This window comes from Candoia aspera, chromosome 2 (assembly GCF_035149785.1).
Source record: "Candoia aspera isolate rCanAsp1 chromosome 2, rCanAsp1.hap2, whole genome shotgun sequence".
NCBI classification, from domain to species: domain Eukaryota; kingdom Metazoa; phylum Chordata; class Lepidosauria; order Squamata; family Boidae; genus Candoia; species Candoia aspera.
Window position 1 is genome coordinate 96,761,642 of NC_086154.1, and position 24,331 is coordinate 96,785,972.

Genomic DNA, 24,331 nt, shown 5'->3' on the forward strand with positions numbered 1-24,331 from the left:
CTTTTAAAAAGTTATCCCAAGCAATGTTGCCATCTCTTCATCTGTTTGCTTCTTTGACAGTAAAAAGATTAATGAATGAAAGTTGTAAAGTTAAACAGACTATCTAACAGGAATTCCCACAGGAGACAATGGATTTCTAAACAATGTAGATTATGGCACTTCTAGAGTTTAGGGGAGGGAATACTCCCTCCACTGCCGCCAAACCTAGTGAAATCTTTCTGCAGCAGGGGAACACATGTCTCCCCATGCTTTTTAAATAGATGGTATTACTTTCCTCATTATCCTCTGGTCTAGTCTGCTTACAATTGTAATTTAATTTGTGTCAGTGTTAAGTGGTTAAGCCATTTAATGGGCTAGATACCTTGAAAACTTTGGTGAAACAGACACTGTAGATAGGGATTGGAGAATTCTCAGACGCAATCCCATTGAGAGTCCAAGTAGTCTCCCGTTGCCAAGCTGTGGGTAGTTACTCAAGTGCCCACCAGAATCCACCTGGATCCATAAAGCATCTGGGACAGGCCATATGAATGCTCTTGTTCACCCCACTGAGGTCCCAGGCAGCAGCCAATGCTACCTAGGCCAGGAAGTGATCTGATCAGGGCAAAGAACCAAATGTTATACTCTCCATATGCAGATCACTAAACTACTCTGAGGCCAACATAAGTTCAAGCATACATGCCTGAAAGTGCTCAGCCTGAGATCACAAGGGACAAGGCCGTGGTTGCATGGAGGTCATGCGCTCCCAAATCTGTCCAAACCCAACACCCAAGACATGGTAGCTGAAGCTGCCCAGCATAAATTGGCAAAATGCCAGCAACAAGATCAGGTCCAGAAATGCATAATTTCTGGAAGGAATCACGCTGGTCAGCATAACAGCCAGTATACCAGCAGGACCCTTAACTCGTTCCTATAGCTCAATGTAATAAATTGGCACTTATATTTGCTCACTGCATTTTTATAGATCAGTGCCACCACTCCCTTCCTGACCCTGGAATCAAGGTTGATGAACAACATGAAACACAATAGGATGAATCTCCAAGATGGCAACATTGGTGCCCTTGCCCAGACAGGTCCCGGTAATACACATGAGATCTGCCTGTTCATCCTCCATCAAGTTATAGATAACCAAAGCCTTATTAAAGATAGGTCTGGCATCAACTAGAGGCCAACAGCACCAACAATCCAGCTACCAAAACCCAGGTTTGGGGCCACTTTGCCAGAAGTGGAAATTACTAGCAATCTCCCCCTGGAGTGGCAAACCTGGCATTCCCCCATCATATCTTCCTCAACCTGTCACTACCAGGATCACATCACTCTCCCCACTACTAACTACTATTCCCTCAATCCAAGGCCACCAACTAATTTCAATCACCTCACTCAAACAATCCACCAATCACACATGGAGATCAGTAATCTGGCAATACCACATGACTCGGTGCCCAATTCACTACTTTTTCTCAACATCTAACATCACTCGGGAATCTCCAAATCGTGGATCACCCTCCCACTCTGCTCTGAGAGAATCCCCCCTCCCCCTACAATCTCACTCAGGTGGGACCATCTATCAGTTCACACCCAGTGAACTTTCCTGTCTGTATACAAAGGCAGCACACTTAAGAGAGAATTTTTAGCTTAGAAATACTGTGTAGATGAAAATCAGAAGCATCACCACTGCCTTAAGTACCAAGAGACTCAGGCTTCTAAAGATTCATCCACAAATGTTCGACACCTTGGCCAGACAACATACCTCCCTTTGTACTGAGTCCCAAAATGAAGGCAGTATTCCATGTTGCCGCTTTCTGGCCAACCCAGGGAGAAATAATAGGGATTCCCGCTCCCAACTCCACCACCCTCTACCTGAAACACAGTAGCGCATACTAATGTACTGTTGATGTTCTTAGTCTCTTTCTTCTACATTTTTGCTTACTGTATACCAGACTGATGAACAATCCTTAAACTTCCTTGCCAACTGCCAACTCATCAAAACACCCTCTGTCAGCATCTCCAACCACTAGTAATTACAAATTGGCTGATAATGAGCCTCTCCCCAGCTCTGGTCCTGTCTTTGTCTCTCCTACCAGAACTTGTGTAAGGTAAGTGTGTGACAGCTACCACGTCACACTCACCACATCTCAGGCTATACCAACATCTCTGATCCTGTATATTTCCACACTGGGCAGTCTAATAATTACATTTCCAGTCCCCACTCCAATCCATCAATATGAAGCAGGTCAACTGAGAATATTTACAAATTCCAGCATAGTCAGCAGATCTCAGTGACAGGGAAATGTCACTGTAGATGTAAAACAGCTTCCAGTTATAATCTCTCAGTCACATTCCATTCTTTGCCCCATCCTAACTCTTTCAGCTCCTTCCAAATTTTCTCCTAGCACTCTCAATTTAACTGATTAATTTTTTCCAACCACATAACCAAAAATTAAACCAACTAAACCAAAACCACATCATCTCTCACTAATTACATGGCATACTATAAATGCCATCTTGAACAAAAATGTAGGTACAAGTTTAGCCAACTCTAATCGAAATGTATGTTTCAATGAATCCCTGTATGAATAGAAGTTAACACAACCTCTACATGGTAAAGTTAAACGTACTGTATTATCTTTCCATAAATTTGAAGGTTGTTTCCAGATTCAAAATAAGGTAACAGTGAATGTAGCAAGTGCCAAAGTCTTATTTTAAGACCCCTCCTTTGGCAGAAATAACTTCCATATGCTTCTGTAGACAGCTAATAGTCTTTCTATTCTAGCTTTTGACATTTTTTCCCACTCTTGCTTGCAGCTTGTAGCTGAAAATACTTCTTAGGTCTCCCTGTATGCACTTCAAGTTGAGATCTCACAGATGTTCCATTTTCAAGTCTGGAGACGGTTACAGGTGATTTTTCAGCTTCTTTTCAAATTCAATTCTTTCACTAACTATGGACATTAGTTTTTAGGTATCTTAATATTTGGTTTCATCCATTCATTCTTCCACCCACAAAATGTTTCCTCTGCCAGTGGCTGCCACATAATCCCAAAGCCCCCTGTGCTTAACATTGAGAAAGGTATTTTCTTTTCTTCAAATGTTTCACCTCTTTTTTTCTCCAAATACATCTTGTGTGGCTGTGGCCAAATAATTTTTCTTTCATCAGCGCAAAACACTTTTTTCTAAAATGTTTCAGGCTTATCAAGGATTTCTCTTGCATACTTTAGACAATTACTTTTGAGATGAGGTTAAGGAAAAGGTTTCCTTCTGCAAACTCTTCCATGCAAATCACTGTTGTATAAGCAACTCTGTGAACCATGAAGTATTTATTAGAAAGAAAAATAAACATTTTAGAATGGCCTACAATTCCCAGACATTAATACTATTAAAAATCTGTGGGGAGATCTCAAATAAGCAGTGTGTGGAAGAAGATTCAATAATCTTTTGAACTAAGAGTTCTGCAAAGAAAAATAAAAAAATTCCAAAAGCAGGAATAGAAAGACTCTTAGTTAGCTACAGGAACGATTTGGAAGCTGTTATTCCTGTCAAAGATGTTACAAGGTACTAACAGAAAGGATGTCAAAATGTTTGCATCTGCCATATTCACTGTTTCCTTACTCTGAATCTGTAACATAAATACTAAGTATGCATTCAAATTTGCAAAAAGATGTTTTACCATGTAGAATTTCAGTCAGTTTCACTTAAGGATTCAATGAAACATACAATCTGATCAAAAATGGCTAAATAGTTGTTTACCTTATATGATAGCCAAATCATTTCTTTCAGATTTAAAAATCCATGAATTGACAAACAAGTGCAGGAACTGATATAGGAAGAAATGAATATACAGTATTTTCTTTTTTTTTAATCAAGTCTATCTAGAATTCACTGAAAAGAAGGCTGTGTAGTAACAATGTTTGAACACTTAGCTAATAATGGTGCTTGGTCCAAATTATACAATTGTATTCCATTACTTAAAGGCGAAACCAAATACAATAAAAGCACATTTAAACAGTTTAATACGCTTTTTAATGATACTGACAGAGATTACAACAAGCTGCCTATATATATCTTCTGCAGAAAAAGATACATTTTGCTGAGACCAATCTGATAAAGCACAAAGGCTTGGAAGGCATGTCTAAGTCAGGGATAAGAAGCTTTCTTTACAACCAGAGAAAGTTGCAAATAAATTACACACATTTCTGGTGATCAAGAGCTGGAATTGTTTTATCAGATGCCCCCTAATTTTTTGGATTTTCAAAAAAATAAAATAGATGTGTTTAAAAGTCTATTAATGTGTCTTCTAAAAAAAATTGGCATAAAATCACATGGGGAGCGCTTGGAGTACCCAATGAAGAATATGCAGGTGCTAATAATCACCTTCCTCATCTAAATGAATTCATGCTATTATGCAACATTTATCAAACACTGAAAAGGCTACTTTGAATAAAAAGGCAACAAAATGCAGGCACCAGTACCATTAATGATTTATTATCCATAAGGTAAAAGTATATTCTCTGAATAGAGAAACACTTCTGTATCCTTCAAAAAGACCTCCACATTTCACAAATGATGAAATGAGTGTACTATGGCTAAAGGTTTACGCGCACTGAAATTTTTCTAATTTGCAAAGCTAAACCCCACCCCTCCTCGAAAGGAAGATGTAGAGTACCCAAAGTGCATAAAACATCACTGCAAAGATCAGGTAACTGTCCTCTTCTGCCCACCTCTTTTGAAAGAATCTCACACACACACACACACTAAATGCATGGGTCTCAGTTCAAATCCTCTCATTTTAAAGAATGGTGTTATGCATTAAATGTTTACTCATCCTTTTTGCATTCGCTGAAACCACATCACCATTAAGCTTCAAAGCCCAACATTTTGCCACATGCAGTCTGCGCTCGTGTTATCGGTTGTTATTATTTGGATTTTGAACAAAGTTGATAGAATACGATCCAGTTGAAGAATCTTGCTTCACTTGGAAGTTCTCTGTTGATAGGCCAAAGGGACGGAGAACCAGGTTCCCAAGATCCTTCAGCTTGCCTGCAATGCATATACATGAAAAATATATATCTCCAACTACATTTTAAAAATTATGCAGGATCACAGTAATGGAAGGAGTGTCTTATAGCACTGATATGATATAGAACGAGAAAGTCTTAAAAGGGCTATAAGAACTCTATTCAAGAAATGCCAACATAAGCAGGATGATATTCTTTATATCATCCACCTCCAACAGTAGATGGTCATTTAAAACAGACTCCAATGGAAAAGATGCTGCATGTCTGAAATCTGCCCCACCATTATGCATTACATGCAGTTTTTCCCCTTTGAATTTACAGCTGCACTAGTATAACTCCTGTGGGGTTTGAAAGGCCCATAGCAGGTTTTTGACATGAAGGCCTCAACAGATCAGTAGTAAACAGAACACCTGTTTTCAGACTGAAAGACTCTGTTTGCAAATAGCAACTTGCCTTTTTACTCCAGTTATTTACAGCTAATCTGTTTATCGGCAATTCTAGAATTCCTTTGTTACCTTTTTTTTAAAAGGGGGGGAAAGAGCCCATGCTATCCTCCAAAATAGTACTGCAATTAGACATTACAAAGTACATGAAGAATTGAAACTGGGAGCAGCCCAAATTAAGCCTGCATTAAGACCATGAGGAACTAAAACAAAACCAAGCATGCGGATGAAAGATAAGAGGGCAAAGTCTGAGCTGGGTAAGCCTTCTTTGCCCAAAACAAACAATTCAAGTTTGTATAAACTGACATCAGCTACCCACAAAGAGTAAGACTAAATGATTGTAGACAAGCACAGACCTAGCACAAAACTCTGTCTATTGTTTTGGAAAATAATACTTTAAATAACAGTTTCACTATTATTTAACCATAAGAACATTTTTTTAAGTAAAATCCAGCTAAAATTACAACATCACTACCAGTATGTTTTCAATTTCGGACAAAAACGTTGTTCTATCTGGTTTCGAACCATTCACAAACACCTTGAACAACTGTGTGTAGCGCTGTAAGATTCAGCATTATATTCGGACAGACACCCATCCCTTCTGAAGGGCTGCAAATACTGAAGCAAAAGCTAGATTCTGATGAAAAGGAATTGGGCATGGAAAGGAATTGGATGTGTTTCCATTCATTGACCTTTCAACAGCTATTATCTACTCCCTACAGGTACTCCAGAGTGAAATGACCTTTTGCACTTCCCAGAGTCTTTTGAGAAGAGTGGGTGGCTATGATAAATCTAAAAAATAATAATAATAGCAGCAGCAGCAGCAGCAGCAGCAAAGGGCTAGAAGTCCCCCTTCTCTGTCTCTTCATACACATGCACATGCACCCTGCATGCCTCCAACTCCACAACGGCCATTAGGTTTTTCACCAAAATTTAATAGCAGCATGAAAGAGGCGGGAGAGGGGCAGGGCAGAATTTCATTTGTGCTTTTTCATCTCCTCCATCAGCAAGGGAGGCTTTTGTCTTCTTATTCAGAATATGCAAGAGTTCCTAAGCTCTAGGTGAAACTCAAAGGCTCCTGGCCAAACACAGAGCAGAAAGAAATATTACACTAATTTTATCAGAAAAGCCAAAAGATAATTTGGGATGATACACTATGTAAAAAGTGAATTAAACCAAACTGTACAGAATAATTGGTTAGGGGGCCATGAATCCTCAGAACATTAAATCTCTCTTCAAGGTTGTTAAAATTTTCCTCTAGATGCATATTCAATATTGGATGTTGCTGAGAGTCAGGCAGCATACAAGTTTTATTTATCATCATTTTCTAAGGAACATAACAATATCAAGTATAGCGCCCTAGAAGGGCCTTTTTGCACTCACGAACTGAGATACTACCTTAGCCATCAGGATTTTATTACATATTATATTTTATTGTCTATTTATATTTATATATTTATATTCATTGTATTTATATGGACATTGAATTTTAAATTTTGTTTTGTTGTAAACCACCCAGAGTCCACCTTGTGGGGGGAGATGGGCGGTGTTAAAAATTTGATAAATAAATAAATAAAATAAAGTATACCACCACAAAAGAACTGGCTCGTTGAAGATAAAAACAATTGTCTTTGTACCCAAATGCTACATATAACCTACAACAAACATGCAACTAGCCTCTGCATCCAGTCTATAATTCCCATCTTCAGAATTAATTTAAGCTGCAGATCTCCTGGCAGAAGCAACTTGCCATTTGCTTTTACACAAAAGCTTATTTCTCACTTCCAAAATGAATAACCTGCTGCAGTAGTGGGGGTGCTTCTATTCTTGTTCCCATAGAGATCAGGGTGACCCAGTACAGACAGTTTTTTCCTTACTGATCTGACAAGATACCTATACATATACATAAACCCTCCTTTTTTGAAAGATGGGAGACTCTGAAACAAGTCTGTAGTAGTATGGAATTCTGCAAATTCTACAAAAAAGGCAGTTTAAGAAAACCATGGTGTTTTACACATATACCTCTACAGAAACCATTATACAGCATAAGCAAAGTATATACAAAATTTACTTACCTAACATTTCAGCTTTAAGTTTTTCATTACGTTCTTCTATTTGTTTTGGCAGTCTCTAAAACAAAAAGCACACAGAAGACCAATTCTACAAACATAGTAAGCAACTTTATTTACTAACTATACAGCGTGCAGAGTTTGATATATCACTTGATGATGAAAGATCAGGAGGACAAAATTACTGTCAGTACTTGCTTTTAGTTCACATATAACTCAGGCCATTATCTGATATTAGAGACCCATGCACCCCAATCAAAGAGCAATTCTGCTCCCACCTAAGACAGAGAAATAGCTCAGTGGATGCATTCTTGGGTCTCTTAATCCAAGAGGTGTCCATCATATAACTACAGACTTAGATTTTCTTTCAAGTCATATCCATAGACAGTCCCTTCATACCTGCATTTAAAAAACTTCAAAGCCATTTGTTTAAAAGCCTACAGCTAAGTGTTAAAGATGTTACATAAAGGAAAGTAACATCTTTAACATCTTCCAATGTGTAATATACAGGAAATATATGAAGATGTTCCCCCATAAGAACATCCTGATTTTGTGATGTTTCCATATTTTAGACAGCTCTCCTCACGCCCCCTTTAAAAGTAGCTATTAGGACCACACATTGCTAACATTAAAAAGCAAATTATTGTGGAAGGGACCAAAGGCCTACGGTTTTATCTTCTGTTCTGAAGAATGTGAAAGTAAATGCTCTTCAAAAAGCCCCCCAAAAGAACACTGCATTAATCAACAAGGCCTTTTGTTCCTCCACAGTAGATTTTTCCCACACTTAAAGACTGAACCACATCTGTGTCCTCCATTCCATATCTGTTAAAAGGGCAAAACATCTACTTCCACCAGAACAATGAAAGAAACTAAATATTAAGGTATAAATGATATGAGATATATGTGCTATAGAATTACAGTACAACATGCTAGCCTTATGGCAAATGCAGAATACTTTTGTTGATCACCTGCCCCTGCCCCCAGTAACTTTACAGTGTTAAAATAGATAATCAATGCTTGCAAAAGTCCAAAAACTGAGCTAAATTGACAGCATTGTTTCAGTACATAGAAAGGTCTGCCACTCGCTGAGAATCATGAACACCTGGATTTGGTCATTCCACTCAACAGATAGTGATAATAGAAAATCTGCAGACAATCACAGCCAATCAGGGCAGCTGCCCTCCTTTAATTCCAAAGTTGTGTTTGCCCACAACTGAAATAGAAGCTTCAATTCAAGAAGCTTGTTGTTAGAATGATCTTCCCTCATCTCTTATAACTGATCCTTCAACTTGAAATCAGGGTTATTGTTTCAGTGCCTGTCCTTCTCTTCACTCCCCACTCCTTTGGATCATGCTTCTTAGACTGGCATCTTTTACCAGTATCCAGAAAAGTTCTCTGCTTTACAGGTATTACTATAATCATCTCCTTCATTACAAAAATTAGTTTACCATGCAAGCTTCCCTTGCTTGATATACCGATGGATCTTTTTCCAACAGGTTTTTGTAATCCTCTAAGGCTTCATCTAGCTTTTCTGTTTTTTCATACAGTTCTGCCCTCCTCAGCAGTGCTTTGATATAGTTTGGGTTTAACTCTAGGGCTGAAAAACAAAAAGAGAGCAACAATACAAACACTTTACTTGCAGTATTTCTACAAGATCATGTAAAATCATGCCACAGTATTATTTAGCAACTCCACTGATTTCATTACACGATATGCTAAATAGCAAATAGACTAAGCAGATATAAGTATCAAGATATTTTCTTACATGTTTGCTAGTTAGAACTCAGCATTTCTAACTCTATATCATATTGAACCTGAATCTATATTCATAGGACTGAAAACAATAGTTTGTCTGCTTTCATTTTTACACGCTGTATGAACCAACAATGTAGTTCATAAATTATCAGATTAATGGCTTAATATTCTGTGTGAACCCAGCCCATTATTATTTATTCAGTAAGCCATAGCTTAGCATGATACATGGATCTCAGTTAACAGTCATGGAAATCAACCTGGTTCCAGTGTTATTGGCTCTGTTCCATTCTATCCAGCCTATTTCCAAATCCCTCTAAACCTGCCCACCTCCTCATTTATTCTTTTAAAGTCAGATAAACTTAGCCCAATTATTTTCCATATACTGTACCTTCCTAGTTTTATGCTCAGTTGAAAGCTTAGAGACAAGCTTCATCAATCATGAAGTATTTCTTTGGCTTTCTGCTTATTTCAATCACCAAATCTTTCTAAAATAAACCAAATATTTGAGGGAGGCGGAAGGGAAAATTTACAGTGCCACTGACCAGACTTCATCCTAGCAAGCACAGATGATAATATCGGATATCTGTCAGATTCCCTGTATCCTCTCCCATGTCTAGTCTCCAAACATAAACATAATAATATCCTGACAAAGAGCAAAAGCAAAGAAGAAAATACCTTTGCTGCAATCACTTATAGCCATTTCTTTCTTGTCCTAAATAAGAGATAATATTGACATTTAATGTAAAATGTATTTTTCTAACATTCTTAAAGATTGGGAAAGATTATATGACAGCATAAAAAGATTGTGCTCAGCGTCTTAATCCAGAACTACGGGACAATAAGTCAGTGAAACCAGAGGCTAAGAAAGGTATGCTTAGCATCTGTAGGCAAAATCTAACCTATTCCAAGATACCCAAGAATTTTCCATTTACTAGAAAATAAAACAAACCAGGTCATAAAAGATACAACCCTAATTAATAGCTTTGACTGCAAAAATCAATTACCACCTTCATTGCATGGTGGGCAGGGATTTTCAACTTTGGGTCAAGTGAAAAAACATTACACTCATCCCTGCTTCCCCCTTTCAGGCAAACCCCTCCATCAGCCTTTTTCAGGGAACATGCCAGGGAGAAGGGGAGATGAGCTGGCAGAAGGCCTATTCACTAGGTTAGCAGCATCCAGTCCTCCTCCACCACATGAAAATGTCCAACAGGAAGACAAGTTTGCCTTTCTATAGCATACTGGCTGGGGAATTCTGGGAGTGGAAGTCCATACATTTTAAAGTTGCCAAGGTTGAAAAACACTGCTATAGCAAAGTCTCTTTCCCAGCATTCCTTTCAAGTGAGGGTGGGAATATGGCAAGGGATCACAGTTCAGCTTTAGACAGTCTCACCCACAACTCTACAGCTGCAGAGGAAGGCTGGCCAGTTAGCAAATGCTGGCAACACACCACTCTGCTGCAGCAGAATTGCTCAGATTTAATACAGTTGCACTGATATCTGAAATAACAGATCAACTTTTTTTCTGGTGTTATTCCCCCCCGCCCGCCCCCCCTCCCATAGCACGTAAAAGTTCTGACACAACCAAATATCAGTCTTATCAAAACTTGCCACTTTACAGTCTTGGAAATCAGCATTACCTGCTTCATTCTTGCTGCAGCTCTATTTGAATACAAAATGGATCTGTCTGTGTTACAAGAGGCTGGACAGACCTGCAGGGCTTTTGCGTATGAGTCTTCTGCTTCTTTATACTCTGAAGTTAGAACAGAAAAAAAACAAATTGTTTCAGCGACAATTTTTTTCTGAGAACACAAAACAATGCAGAAATATGACAAAAACAACACTAATATGGTTATGACTCATTTGTGGGACACAATATACTTCCCTAGTGCAAGTTCAAAACAGTACTTTTTCTTTTGGAATTAAAAGCAAAGCATCAACACATAACTTTTAAACATAGTTCAGATTCAGGATAATGGTATCTTTCAGCTACGAAAAACATTTACATACAAGGAGCTTCCTGAGCAAGGAAACACACAGTATGTTAATGTCATGCTAACATGAAAATACTACATAATAGAACTTTGATTTTCTGAGGTTATATATTTTTATGTTAACACTTGATTTAGATAGCCAGAATCCAATTAAAGATTAATAAAAGCTTGTCAGAAGCAAGCATTTACAAAACTGGTGGAGTTTTAAGTAGAAGATAACTTTATAGACATTACAAAAGGGACAAACTCACTGGCTGAGATTAGGACTCTACTATTCTGGCTAATATTAATAATTGATATTTATTAATGATATTAATATGCAGAATATAGACATCTTCCAGAATGAAATTTCTACCCACAACTAGTGAAAGTCTTCTAATTGCAACTTTTCTAATGAAGGATGCACACAATTAAAATATTGCATATCTTCTTTCACTTCTTTTGCTTGATACTTCTGTGAAAAATAGGAAAAAACCAGCCTATATCTGAAACTGTACAGATGTGTGGAAGAGATCAGAAGTACCACCATTCATGGTCCAAACCCTCCTGGTTCCAAATCTCTGCAGAACTACTAAAATTGTAAATTATACCGTTCATTGACAGCTCGGCACCATCTACTGATACATGAACCAATAGAGCCTGCAACTTTAGGCTTTTCTCAGCCAAGCATTAATCGACAATGAGATGGTAAACATAGCATGGGTGTATTATCTGCATTAAAACTGTCAATTCTTTTGTTTTGTTTTGTTTCCCTTTGTAGAATGATTTGGGACAATTGTTTATGGGATTAAGAAGAGATACTGATGAAATGCAAAGCTACATACAATAAAACCTTGATTTAAAGGACCAACTGGGGTAAGAGTATCCATTAGAGTTGAAAGGCCATTAGATAGGAGTGTGTGTGTGTGTGTGTTTTAATCACAAAAAATATAGGTGTCATTTTAAACTACTCTCAGACTTTGGGATATGCTGAAGGGATGAAAAATGGCATCAAGAGGGGGAAAGAGAATGTTCCACTTTATCTGAATAAAACATATATCCCAGTTCCAGTGTTAATCATTAAGAATCAACAGAAGTCTTACTATTACTAAACGTAAAAAAGTATTTTCCTTCCTGAGTTTCAGCAGCAGCCGTAACATGATATAATAGTCTCCAAATCAAGCTGATAAGGAGTCTGTAATACTAGGGCGTGCCATTCTGAATGACTGGCAAAGAGCGCATGTCTAAAAGTGTTCCAAGACAGAAAGGAAAAGCCAGTTAGGAATGTGGGTTAGAGTAGGAGCCAAAGAAAAGATCTGATAGCAACTGAGAATTCAATTTCTAGTTAAGAGGGTATTTCTCAGCCAGGAGACATTTGGCTCTTTACTAAGGGTTTTTGTTTGTTTGTTTGTTTGTTTATTTTCATTTGCTGGCTTCAGCTGGCATATATCTTTTTCCAGAGAAAAACTCAGGTGGACACTAATACACAAGAGCACTTTTTTTTAAAAGTGTAAGCAAAGCATGTCTCGGCATCTGGCTGTAGCTGACTAGATTAATCTGGGCTCGGAAGCTAAGCAGGGCGAGGCCTGATTAGTACTTGCAGAGGTACCATCAGAGAATCCCAGCACTGAAGGTTAGGCTGAGTAACTGAAAAAGCATCCTGAAGGAAATCAAGACCAAACTACTTCCATACTGTTGTCAAGAACCATGTGGTCTCCAGGGGTTTTGTTTCTACCTTTAACTAAGCAAAACACTCAGGAAATTGAAATGCTCTGCAGAACCTGGAGAGAAGCAGGTACTGTTCTGACAAAGTACTCCTGCAGGGAAGAACATCTGCAAACCCTCCCGAAGAATGCATCCAACATCACGCTTTCCCTAAGAGTCTTCTCTTTAGCTTTCTTTCCACTTACTTCTCCTCAAAAATTGTACACTTATTGCCTTTACTACTTTCTTCTATCTTCTTTACAAAAGTAGAGAGTGGACACCTCTGCAAAAAATACTGCCGAGATGGTTTTCTAGTTATGCTCTTGTTCTAACGCAAACACTTCCACTGGATTTTGCTACATGACTATGCTTTTCATGTATATTATGTTTATGCAGAAGTCCCATGATACGTTACTCTCAGTTTAATGTTCAATTCTAATGTCTGTTTTGAGCTTGCTGTTTTATGGTCTTCTTTCAAAACCCAGCTATTACTTACAGAGGTTTGTGTGAGATATTTTGGAATACCAGATTTTCATTAAGTGGCTATGGTTCTCAAACGTTTTGGTCTCAGGATCCTTTACATTCTTAAAAATGATTGAGGATTCCAAAGAGCTTTGGTTTATGTGGGTTATATCTATTAACATGTACTGTATTAGAAATTAAAACTGAGAAATGTTAAAATATTTATTTATTTGACTTCATGGGTCCCCAGACCAACTTTGAAAGTTGCTGCTCTACAGGATAGTTCATAGTTATTATTATGATTGATTATATGCCGTTGAGTCGTTTTTGACTCTAGCAAGCACACAGATATTTTTCATGACAATCTATCCCTGCCATAGTTATACCAAGCACAGATTTTAGAAAGTATCAAAACCAGGAAAAAATTGTGGACAACCATAGTAACAGACTCATTTACAAAGGGCCAATTCTTATATAGCCAAAACAGCACCGTTCAGGAACCAAAACGGGATGTGAACAGTTTGAAAACATCAAGTATTTCCTTGGTTTGATATTTCAGACTAGCTTTGCTGTTGGCTCACACACACACACGCACACACAAACTTCCCACTTCACTCTTTGTAAGGATCTCATTAACTCCGTCTTACTGCAACTTGTGTGATCCTTCCCTTGCTCTTGACCTCTTCATTCTTTAATTTCATTCATTCTTTCTATACTGTATGATCAAACCACCAACACTCACTTTTATGTTCAATCCACATTTATTCAGCACCATTAATTCTTGGCACTCTCTCTTCTTGTTTTACCACACAGTTTTTCAGTACCTTATTTTCACTGCATTCCACTTACTTCTGTGTGCTTTTTCTGACATACCCAACTCTCACTTCTTTTGACAAGCATTAATTCTTTGCAACAGGCTACCTACTATCCATTGCCTTTCTACCATCATTTGAACATCTTAAAATGTCTCCATCCATTATCCCACATTTAGTAAACAGTATATCAAAGTATGTAAATTGCTCTCTTTTTCTATCATTTATGTACAACTAGCAATTTTGCTTATCAAGCAGTCATCTTGCTCTCTGATACATTAATTTGGAGGTCCAAGTTCCTCTTGAGTCATAGAGTTAATCTAGCACTTGATGCAAATGAGTCAGGTTCTTAGCCAACGATTCAGCATTGTCTACATACAAAAATACATGCACATTTGTATCTCTGTCCAACACGCCTCTAACGTTCTCACAAGCATTCTTTATTCATCCATAAATACATAAACAACCAAGGAGACAACATATAATCTTGGCTTACTCCCTAAACCACATTTCATTTACTCTCATCCATGCTTTGCTTCCACCCTATAGCATTTCTACAGCATTCAGCAACCTATCTTCAACTCCATATTTGTGCAAGCATTCCACAATTCAAGCCTATTCATTTTATCATATATGCTCTCCAAATCAATACATGAACAATAAACTTTTTTCTCACATTCATGTTTTCTAAAGTGACCTTGGTTCTGTAAGAAAGATGCAAGGGAAGATATATTATGTAAGAGAGGGAAACATATATTCTACTTGGGTGGAAGTGCAATAGCCCTTGTATTTCTTTAGAGGCAGTTTACTATATTTCCAGCAGCTGCCAAGCCTGGATACTATTTGTAGATATTAAAATTGACATTATACAACTAAAAAATATCTTGTTTTTATATCATGAGAATATCTATTGCTAATTTATTAAAATAGAATCAACAACTTATAGGACAGTTCCTCAAAAATACCCCAGGCCATGGCAATGGTGGGGACATCAGAAACTGTAACTATTAGTTCTATATAAGGATAGCAAAAATGGAAGACAAAGAAAGGAAACTTAGGTAGGAAGAGTGCATTATCCACTGTTCTCTGGAAAAGAACTGACCATACCACTATCGATCCATATCCCTGTAAATCATAAGGTATCTATCCTGTACTCAAGAATATGAAAGATGATACCATAAACTAGTATTATGCTAGGATCAACAGCAGGAGCCATGTGATAGAGAAACACTCCAAGGATCCTCTCAACAAAGGAAAGCAGCCATGATGCCACCATGTTATTAAGAACTGCAGGAACAATAATATCTAGAACCAAGCACTCAAGGATGTGGCAATTCTCAGAGTTCATTTCTGAAAGTGAGCCTAATCTGTCTTCCACCTGAAAAGGTTCAACAGACTTTGCTATCAGGGGATCCAGAAACTTTGGAAGCACTGGAATCAAGACTGGGCAAGGAATTAAAGGAATTAAATTAATTTGCTGCAAGGAATTAAAGGAGACTAGACAACCCATGACTGTTGGGTCATCATTTCAGAGATATTTCCTTACCAGATTCCTCAGTGCCTTCAACAATGGCAGAGCTTCTAATGTACTGGGAAAGTTCTTAAAAATTGAGGGAGAGATATATCTGCCTTGAAAGTAGCCAGTGTTGAACATCAGGAGTTGACCACAGGAACTATTTTATGACATTTTGTATTGTCATAAAATGTTTTATAAAATTTGCCCAATTTCAATTCCACGGGAGTCATGGGTCCCAAATTTTGGACAAATTCTAGAAGTTGGCCCATTTGAGGTACTTGGTTCAAAAACTGTCAACCTATGATGCACCGTTTTGCCCAGTTAAAGGCTACAAACAGACACAAGAGTTTTAGTAGTATATAGATAATGTTCCAGTGAAGATAAAGGAGATGATAACATTGCTGCCTTTTTTCCATTTTTCCCATGTAGAAGGGCAGACTCTCTTTTTGACTCTCAGTACCATTCCATTTATACAGAATGACCTGTGCTGTATTAATTCCTGGATCAATATGGTTAACTCAACATCATCCACAAGGTAGCTGTGTTGATATTCATGAAGAACCAGCCAACTTTTCTGCCAAGGGCAGAGGCTTTCAACCAATGGAAGCCAAAGGAAGGGCAATGGTTGTACGGTCCATCATGCCTGTTGTCATGGTGCTCATTCCCAAAGGAGTGCCTGCAAGTATGATTTCTAAGGGCTTTCTTGATGACTTCTGGCAGCATATAATAACAACTGCAACTACAATTACAGCTATTACAACTATAACAAATATTTGCCTGCTGACATAATTTACCGGCACAGTGGGAGTACTTTTGAAAAGGTGCTCTACAGCCCATAGACCTTAGCTATGACAAGATGGCTCAAACCCCCAAAGTCTGCATTTTGACATTAACTCTTATGAATCATTCAATATCAGAAGCCCTCAGAACATGGAGAAATACAACAATCCAACTTAAGATATTTTTTTTAATTAAGCAAGCAACCCTCAGCTATGCAAACAAGTAGAAAGTAGAACAGATTAAGTTCCTTAAGATGTAATTACTGTAACAGCTGGGAGAAGCAACCAGGAGCGCGTACAATAATAATATGTTTCCTGTCCAAAATCACCTCAGTTATAGCAAGTTGCCCATCAGCACAAGCACGGGACCCGTAAGTCTGAGGCACAAAGACAAGGAAGCAGCCATGGACTTCATTTCAGTCATTTTAAGGCAGAAACCATTGAGAGGTTATGCCCCGGAACCGTGTTAGTCTTAACAGCTGCCAAAAGACTCATGTTTATCTCTATCAAGAAGTGGCTCTCACTGAATCCAACAATTATAAGATCTAAATGCAAGCAACCTTGCAGCCTTTTTCCAGCACAGGAAGGTTTTCATCAACAGGGAGATAATATCATCCTCCTTCATCCCCCACCCCAAACCAAAATCTGCTTTGGACCACTGTGGCAAGTTTGGAATAAATAACGTGTGCTGCACAAGTAGAAGTCCACTTATACAATATTAGATTTCATTCCTAAATCCTTAATGGACAGAATCTAAAGATAACTTCTAAATACCATGGTAAAATCTTATAATGAAACAGTTCTGGAGGATATATCCCAAAGATACCCAGTTAAAAGAAAGACTAGATAAATTCCCTGAGGATTTCATTGATTACTATATTGCACTGACTCCTAGTCTTGTGCTACCAGATGTCCAGATCTGTTGGATTCTTATTAATCTGGGCCATACTAGCTGGGATAATGGAAGAATTATTCTGCATACCTTAGAATCTGCCTTTAGACAACATCTAGGAGGCCCAAACAGTAATAGAATTTTGGATATTATAAGAAGCCATTTGCTTACCTCCATTTTTAAACTGTTTATTTCCTTCTTCTTTTAATTTTGTGCTTTCATTTCTCCTTTTCTACAAGAAAAATATGTGCTAATGAATTAATACAATAATTAAGATTTGATAGCACAGTTTGAAATTAAAATCAATTATCCATGACACATAGCAACCACTACCAAGTTTTCTACTGTCTAATATCTTACCTCCCTACTTTGTGGTTATTTTTTAAATTTCTTAGGAACCATACTTCAAAAATTTAGATGGAGTCTCCCAACCACTACTACTACCACAAATTATTTAACATTCTGGAAATGAATAATTTTCTAATGATATCTTCAGTGCTGGATGGGGTTGCACTGCCCCAGACAGTCCCGGAGCGGAATCTGGGGGTCCTCCTGGACTCACGACTCCTGCTCGAGGAGCAGGTGGCAGCTGTGGCCAGGAGGGCCTTTGCACAACTTCGTGTTGTGCGCCAGTTGCGCCCTTTCCTGGACTGAGAGGCCCTCCAAACAGTCATTCATGCCCTGGTCATCTCCCACATAGACTACTGTAATGCGCTCTACATGGGGCTACCCTTGAAGAGTATCCGGGAGCTAGAGCTGGTCCAAAATGCAGCCACGCGGGTAATTCTTGGTGCCCCAAGATTGGCACACATAACACCTTTGTTGTGTGAGCTGCACTGGGTTCCAGTCTGCTTCTGGGTCCAATTCAAGGTGTTGGGTATCACCTTTAAAGCCCTACATGGCATGGGACCAGGATATTTGAGGGACCGTCTCATCCCTATTACATTGACCCGCCCCATCTGGTCATGCAGGGAGGGCATGTTATGGGCCCCATCTATAAAAGAATTCCATCTAGCGGGGTCTCGGAAGCATGCCTTCTCTGCAGTAGCTCCCGCCCTTTGGAACATCCTTCCCCCAGAGGTGAGACAGGCCCCCTCACTCCTGGACTTTTGCAAAAGATTAAAGACCTGGTTTTGCCAGCAGGCTTGGAACAGGAAGGGGAACAGCCACACCTGGAGATGGCTAGAGCCCTAGAGTGATTTTCAATGTACCTATTACACTCACAGTCTGATAAAGAACTCTCAGCCGTTTAGATTTCATCACATTTTTATTTTTATTGTATTTATTGTATTTTAATTGTCCTGAATTTTAATTTTGTTTTTACTGTAAACCGCCCAGAGTCCCTCCTTGGGAGGGAGATGGGCGGTGATAAAGTTTGATTGATTGATTGATTGATTGATAAATAAATAAATAAATGTCTAGAGGTAAACTATATATTTTTTTTAGTTTAAATAGTTCATGGGACATACATTAAGAACCAATTGGTATCTAATAATACAATGTCAATTGTTTATTTTATTTTATTTATTTAAAAAGACTTATCTAGCCACTCGTATTGTAACAACAACCCTGGATGGCACAATAAACAGTAAAAATAACAAAAAAATCCAAACCATAAAATAAAAACTCATGGCACCATGGGCTGGCACTCTCCTATACATCCACACAACGTCTTGCTGGGCTCTACCCTCCCCCTCCCCCAAAGCTTGTGGGAAAAGCCAGCCCTCCAGGGCCTTTCAGAAGGCACAGAGGGTGGGGGCCTGCTTTATCTCCAGGGGAATGGTGTTCCACAGGGCAGGGCAGCTACAAAAAAGGTGCACTTCCTGTCCTGCTAGATCACAACATTTAAGGGAAGGGACCTGGACCCTGCCCACCCTTTCTGACCTGGTGAGACAGGCAGATACCCAAAGGGAGAGGTGGTCCTGCAAGTACCCTGGTCCCATGCCTTTTAGGGCTTTAAAGGTAATAACCAGCACTTTGAATTGCACCTGGAAAGAAATTGGAAGCCAGTGCAGTTCATGCCACAGTGGTGTAATATGGGGAAAAAGTAGAACACCCAGAACTTTGTACACCACTAGTTATAGTTTCTGGATGGTCTTCAAGGGCAGCCCCATGTAGAGTGCATTGCAATAATCCAACCAGGAAATGACCTGGGCATAAGTGATTGTAAGGCCTCCCGGTCCAGGAATGGCTACAATTGGTGCACAAGATGGATCTGTGCAATGGCCTCCCTAGCCACAGCTGCCACCTGCTCTTTGAGCAGGAGCCATTAGTCCAGGTGGACTCCCAAATTGCTCACCAACTCTGTCCAGGGAAGTGCTACCCAGGCAAGAGTCACAGATGACATATCACTGGACCCAGGAGGCCCAAAAACCCAGAGCCACTGTGTCTTACTAGGGTTGAGTTGGCCAGTTCCTCCCCGTCCAAACCGTTACAGCCCCCAGGCACTTGGCCAGTGCTGGGATAGTATTGCTTGGCCAGCGAGGGGTGGCAATGTGTAATTGGGTACCACACCTCATGCCACCAGGTGATCTCTCCCAGCAGTCTCATGTAGATATTAAAAAGGAGGAGTGAGAGACTCAAGCCCTGAGGCACGCCATTTTTTGAACTTACTCCTGCAACTGCAACCCTTAACCACAAAGTCTAGTCACAAAGTGTAAAATATGACGTAATACATATAAACAAGGGTTTTTAAAAAGTAATTTTTACTGTTCACATGTCATTGATGTTTCTAACAAAATTTATTTTTAGCTCTTTGAATAAGTCAATATTTGTAGAAAAACAAACCTTATTTGCTACCAATCTCATACACTTTTCAGTCTCCAAGCCTTGATAAAGATTACAGTGAATAATTTATGAAACTACCACTTAAGCAATAGTTGGACTGGGAAAGAGGTTTGACAAAAGGAAGTTGTACAGTTCCCAACACATGTAACTTTGTTTGTTTCTCAACTTCCTCTCCCTTCACCTCCTAGTCCCTCACTCTTTTCGTAGCCCTTTCGTTCTAATTCATCTGCCATATTCTCTACCCCAACGTCCCTCTGGCACTCACTCCCCCGTTGTCCTTTTCTCCTTACATCCATGATAGCCAGGGTCCATTCCTTAATAATCTTGGCTCTGTCCCACATCTGCTTCCCTGATCAGGCCCTATGACATCACAAGAACTCAACCAGTTTCAAGGCAACAGTCTACCCTGACCAATGGATACAAGTAATACACATTTCAGGTCCTGTTTTAATACAAAACCACCTAAAACAACCCACATACTGTATAACACTGCTACCAAAACATACAGTAGATAACAGTCATCTACAACATCAAATAGCTTGGCTGATTTTCATTTTGAAAAATAGACTGCTTCAAAAACATTCAATTATATTGATTTTTTACATGAATACATTTGAATTTCCAAGCACATTAATATTAACAGAGTACTGCAAGCTTTATCAATGCTTCAAACATTATTTCCTTTTAGAAGCATAACAGCAAAAATATTTCATTCCACCCCCAAACAATACAGTATCCAATGAATTAAAATTAAGCTAAAATGCATATTGAGAGGGCCAAAATTTAAGAGTCAGGGAAGATATTCAAAGATTAAAAATTGATTTTTGTTCAGTGGTATTAATTATGTATTCCCCCCACCCATTCTTTGATATTCATCCAGAATGAATACAAATTAAACAAACCCCAGAACAATCTTCCACATCTTACCCTCCAAACATACTAGATTACAATTCTCATCATTCCCAGCTAGCATAGCTAACACATCTGGAAGGAAGCAAGCTGGGGAATTCTAGACCAAGGAATAGGAGTTTCAACACAGTCAGGTTACAACGTTCTGTGCAGCTTCTCAATAAGTGACAAAAAGGATTAGACAAAGCAAATTTCTACAGAGTTGCTTATTGTGTATATTTTACGTGTGACTTCAGCCTCCTCAGACACAAGTTGCGTGCTGACTGGAAAAACTTAAATGGAAAATTCCATGCTTATGTATATATTTTGCTGAATCACACATCCTTTTCACTCTCGTGGAAAACACACAAGCAGTCCAATTCTATCTGCACACAGGAACTTTGAACAATGCTTCACCTGTGCTTTGATTCTCTTTATGAACTGGATTTCATTAAAAAGTTACAAAAATAATCTCCCATCAGAATGGCAATTTAAAGCTGTATGACAGAAATATTAATGCTTCTGTTAAATGGGAGGCATAACAAAATGCTTAAATATTAATATGGACATGGATATTCTTGAAGCTCAGTGAAAGCTAAAAAACCTGAATCTAGAAAATTAAGCTCCAAACAAAAAGTTCATACTACTTGGAGGCATCATGGTTAGCACCTCTTGTCAGTAAGGCTATTCTCACTCCAAGAGTCTTCTTTACAATGGACCAAAACACTGAACCCAACCACCAGTATAAGCTGCTGTTTCATCCAGCTCTTGTTTTGAACTGTAATTAATTAAGTCAAACTACACTGAGACTTGAAGGTCCATGAGAGTCTCTTACACTCAAAATCTAAGAAAAACATATACTGCATTCAGCACACTGAATGATGATGCACACTGCCCCTTTCAGATGTAGAGAATGACAAGCAAAACATAATGTAATACGTAGAACTGAAATAAACAGAAGGCAAGCAAAACTAATCAAGACTGTGATAAAAGAAAAACCTAACATGGGACACTTAAATATATGAGCAAATAATGACAATGCTTGCAAATTATACATAGCAGGACCAGAAATGTCTTTGCAGATTCCTTTATCAATCAAACACAATAGATATGAAACAGGGGGAAAGGGGGAAAAGAAATCAGAGTGCTGTTACAGTATTTATCCCCAAAATGTTATATATTAAAAGATTTCCTAACAGATTGCAACCTGAATGTCTATACATATGAACTAGGAAATAGATTCTATGCAGCTCTGTGAGAATACTGAATGAATGAATATGAAGACAGGCTGCAATCTCATGCAGTTATTTGGAACTCATTTTGAAAGAAAATTTGGACTGAGCTGCAAGGAATGTTTAATGGCTTATTAGCGTTCCAAGTAGAAATACAGAAATATTTTTGGCAAACAACTGCAGTCATTTCCAAGCAAACATATTTAGAGTCACAGCAATAGTAAATAACATTTAAAAATAGTTGCAGCTTTATATTAAAACATACCTCTTTTTCTTCCTCTGACATGTTTTTTTCCAGTTCTAGCAATTCTTTTTCATCTAGATCCACTTCATTTTCTGAAGAACCTGTCTCATTGTTGTGATTCTCTTCTACCACTCCTGATTCAAAAGAGTCATTACAATCATGGAAGAGATCATCATCTTCTCTACCTGAGTCAGACAACTGACTCACACCTTCTTCAATGACTCTGGGGACATATGTATTACATGCTGGACTGCTCTGGTCTTCTGAGAGTTTCAAATCCTCAATTAATTTTTCGGGAGCAATAGCATCTTCAGAATCCATGCTGAACCTGCAATCCAAGACAAAGAAAAAAAATATTACACAAGGCAATAGCCTTCACAGTATCTTTAAATAAAGATAGAAAGATATTTTAAATATATATATATAGATGGATAATTATGTAAAAACTGATATTCATGCCTAAGAACATGTTTACCATCTGTTTTTGCCTCATCTAGAAAACTCTATAAGAATACTTACCTATTTCAAGGCATGCTTTTGGAGCAGGTTAAATGATAAAATGATCTATACATATTTCTAGATTGAAAAAAGTCTAATTATACTACTTTTGATACTTTATATTGCTCAACATCACTCAAAGTGGCAAAAAGATAACCAAAGAACTAATAATAACTAATTTAAATCCATTTTGCCTCTGTACAACAGATGGGAAATGGTCACTAACTGCAACTACTCTCAAGGAAAATATTAAACTGTAAAGAACTATATTGGCTATATTTGCAAGATACCCTGAACCACACTTATCCTTATTTAGCAAAGCTTATGCAAACCCCACCCATATTGTTAGTACATTATTAAGTATGTTATGCAAAATCAGAAAACAGAGATCATTGAATAAACCATGATTTAGTTAATCACTGGTAAGCAAGTTGTGTGAACACAGCCCTTAAATTAGACCATGCTGACTCATGCTGTAAATGCCACTAGTTTTCTGCAGTCTGATACAAGGCCTTTTCAAACCATTTTCTTTATTGTACTGGAGATACTAGGAACTGAAACTGTTGCAGTTTTATCATTTAAAGGGTGTCCTCCACCAATGAATTATGTTTCTTTAATGGAGTCATATAATACCTTCAAGATCCCCCTCCCCCAAAGACTTCTAGCTCACTTTTAGCCCCCCCTCACATACGCTGTTCTCTAATATGAATCCAGTAATTTCCATTTCCAAAGCAACAAGCCCGACCTAAACTGCACAGAGTAGACAACAGAAGAGCAGCGCCTTTGCACCATCTCCTAACCGAAAGACAAAACCATGGGACTGGAAATCAAGAAAAACAAAGCCCCAACTCTGTTTCATTAGTGCTATTAAATGCACAGAACACAACTCCTGAACATTTTAAAATCAGGAACCAGAGGCTCCCCCAGAATTTTCCAATGCCAGTCTGGACGGAAAACGTATCAGCAAGAACGTCGAAATCTCTGGCAAGCTGGTCTGGGTCCCACGCTTTTCCAAACCAGACTGGGATCCCTTCCCTACCCTTCTGCTTGCCTGAATCTACCAGGCCTCTAATTTTTCCCCTCACCAGCAACCCCCTTCTGCTCCAACCACCCCCGATCTCCAGCGAACCACCCCAACCCCGCTCCCGCACGAGCAGGCCACTCAACCTCAGCCTGCCGACTTCACTTCACGCTAACTTCTTCCTGCAAGCAGGTCTCCCACAAACACGCCACTTCCGGTTTCCCGGCCAAGGCAATTAATACGTAAAT

General features: G+C 38.6%; 1 protein-coding gene across 2 annotated transcripts; it reads right to left on the minus strand.

Moving 5' to 3' along the window:
• Nucleotides 1-4,460: 4,460 nt before the first annotated feature.
• Nucleotides 4,461-24,331, minus strand: TTC1 (tetratricopeptide repeat domain 1). Of its 2 annotated transcripts, none has more exons than XM_063292476.1 (8): nt 24,230-24,331; nt 22,586-22,892; nt 17,585-17,645; nt 10,916-11,028; nt 9,952-9,988; nt 8,970-9,118; nt 7,528-7,582; nt 4,461-5,031 (listed from the first exon to the last, which is right to left on the minus strand). In XM_063292476.1, the coding sequence occupies exons 2-8, from the start codon at nt 22,883-22,885 to the stop codon at nt 4,895-4,897; spliced, it is 852 nt and encodes a 283-aa protein (XP_063148546.1). In that variant the 5' UTR covers nt 22,886-22,892; nt 24,230-24,331; the 3' UTR covers nt 4,461-4,894. The 2 variants fall into 2 exon arrangements, with proteins under 2 accessions (XP_063148546.1, XP_063148547.1); XM_063292477.1 differs by having other exon boundaries at nt 24,148-24,258.

Coding starts and splice junctions, on each gene's coding strand:
- TTC1 (XM_063292476.1), bottom strand. CDS start 22,885: ATGGATTCTGAAGATGCTATTGCTCCCGAAAAATTAATTGAGGATTTG. Junction 11,029..17,584: donor TAAACAGTTTAAAAATGGAG/GTAAGCAAATGG, acceptor TTCTAACTTCAG/AGTATAAAGAAGCAGAAGAC. Junction 9,119..9,951: donor TATAAGTGATTGCAGCAAAG/GTATTTTCTTCT, acceptor TTTGTTTTTCAG/CCCTAGAGTTAAACCCAAAC.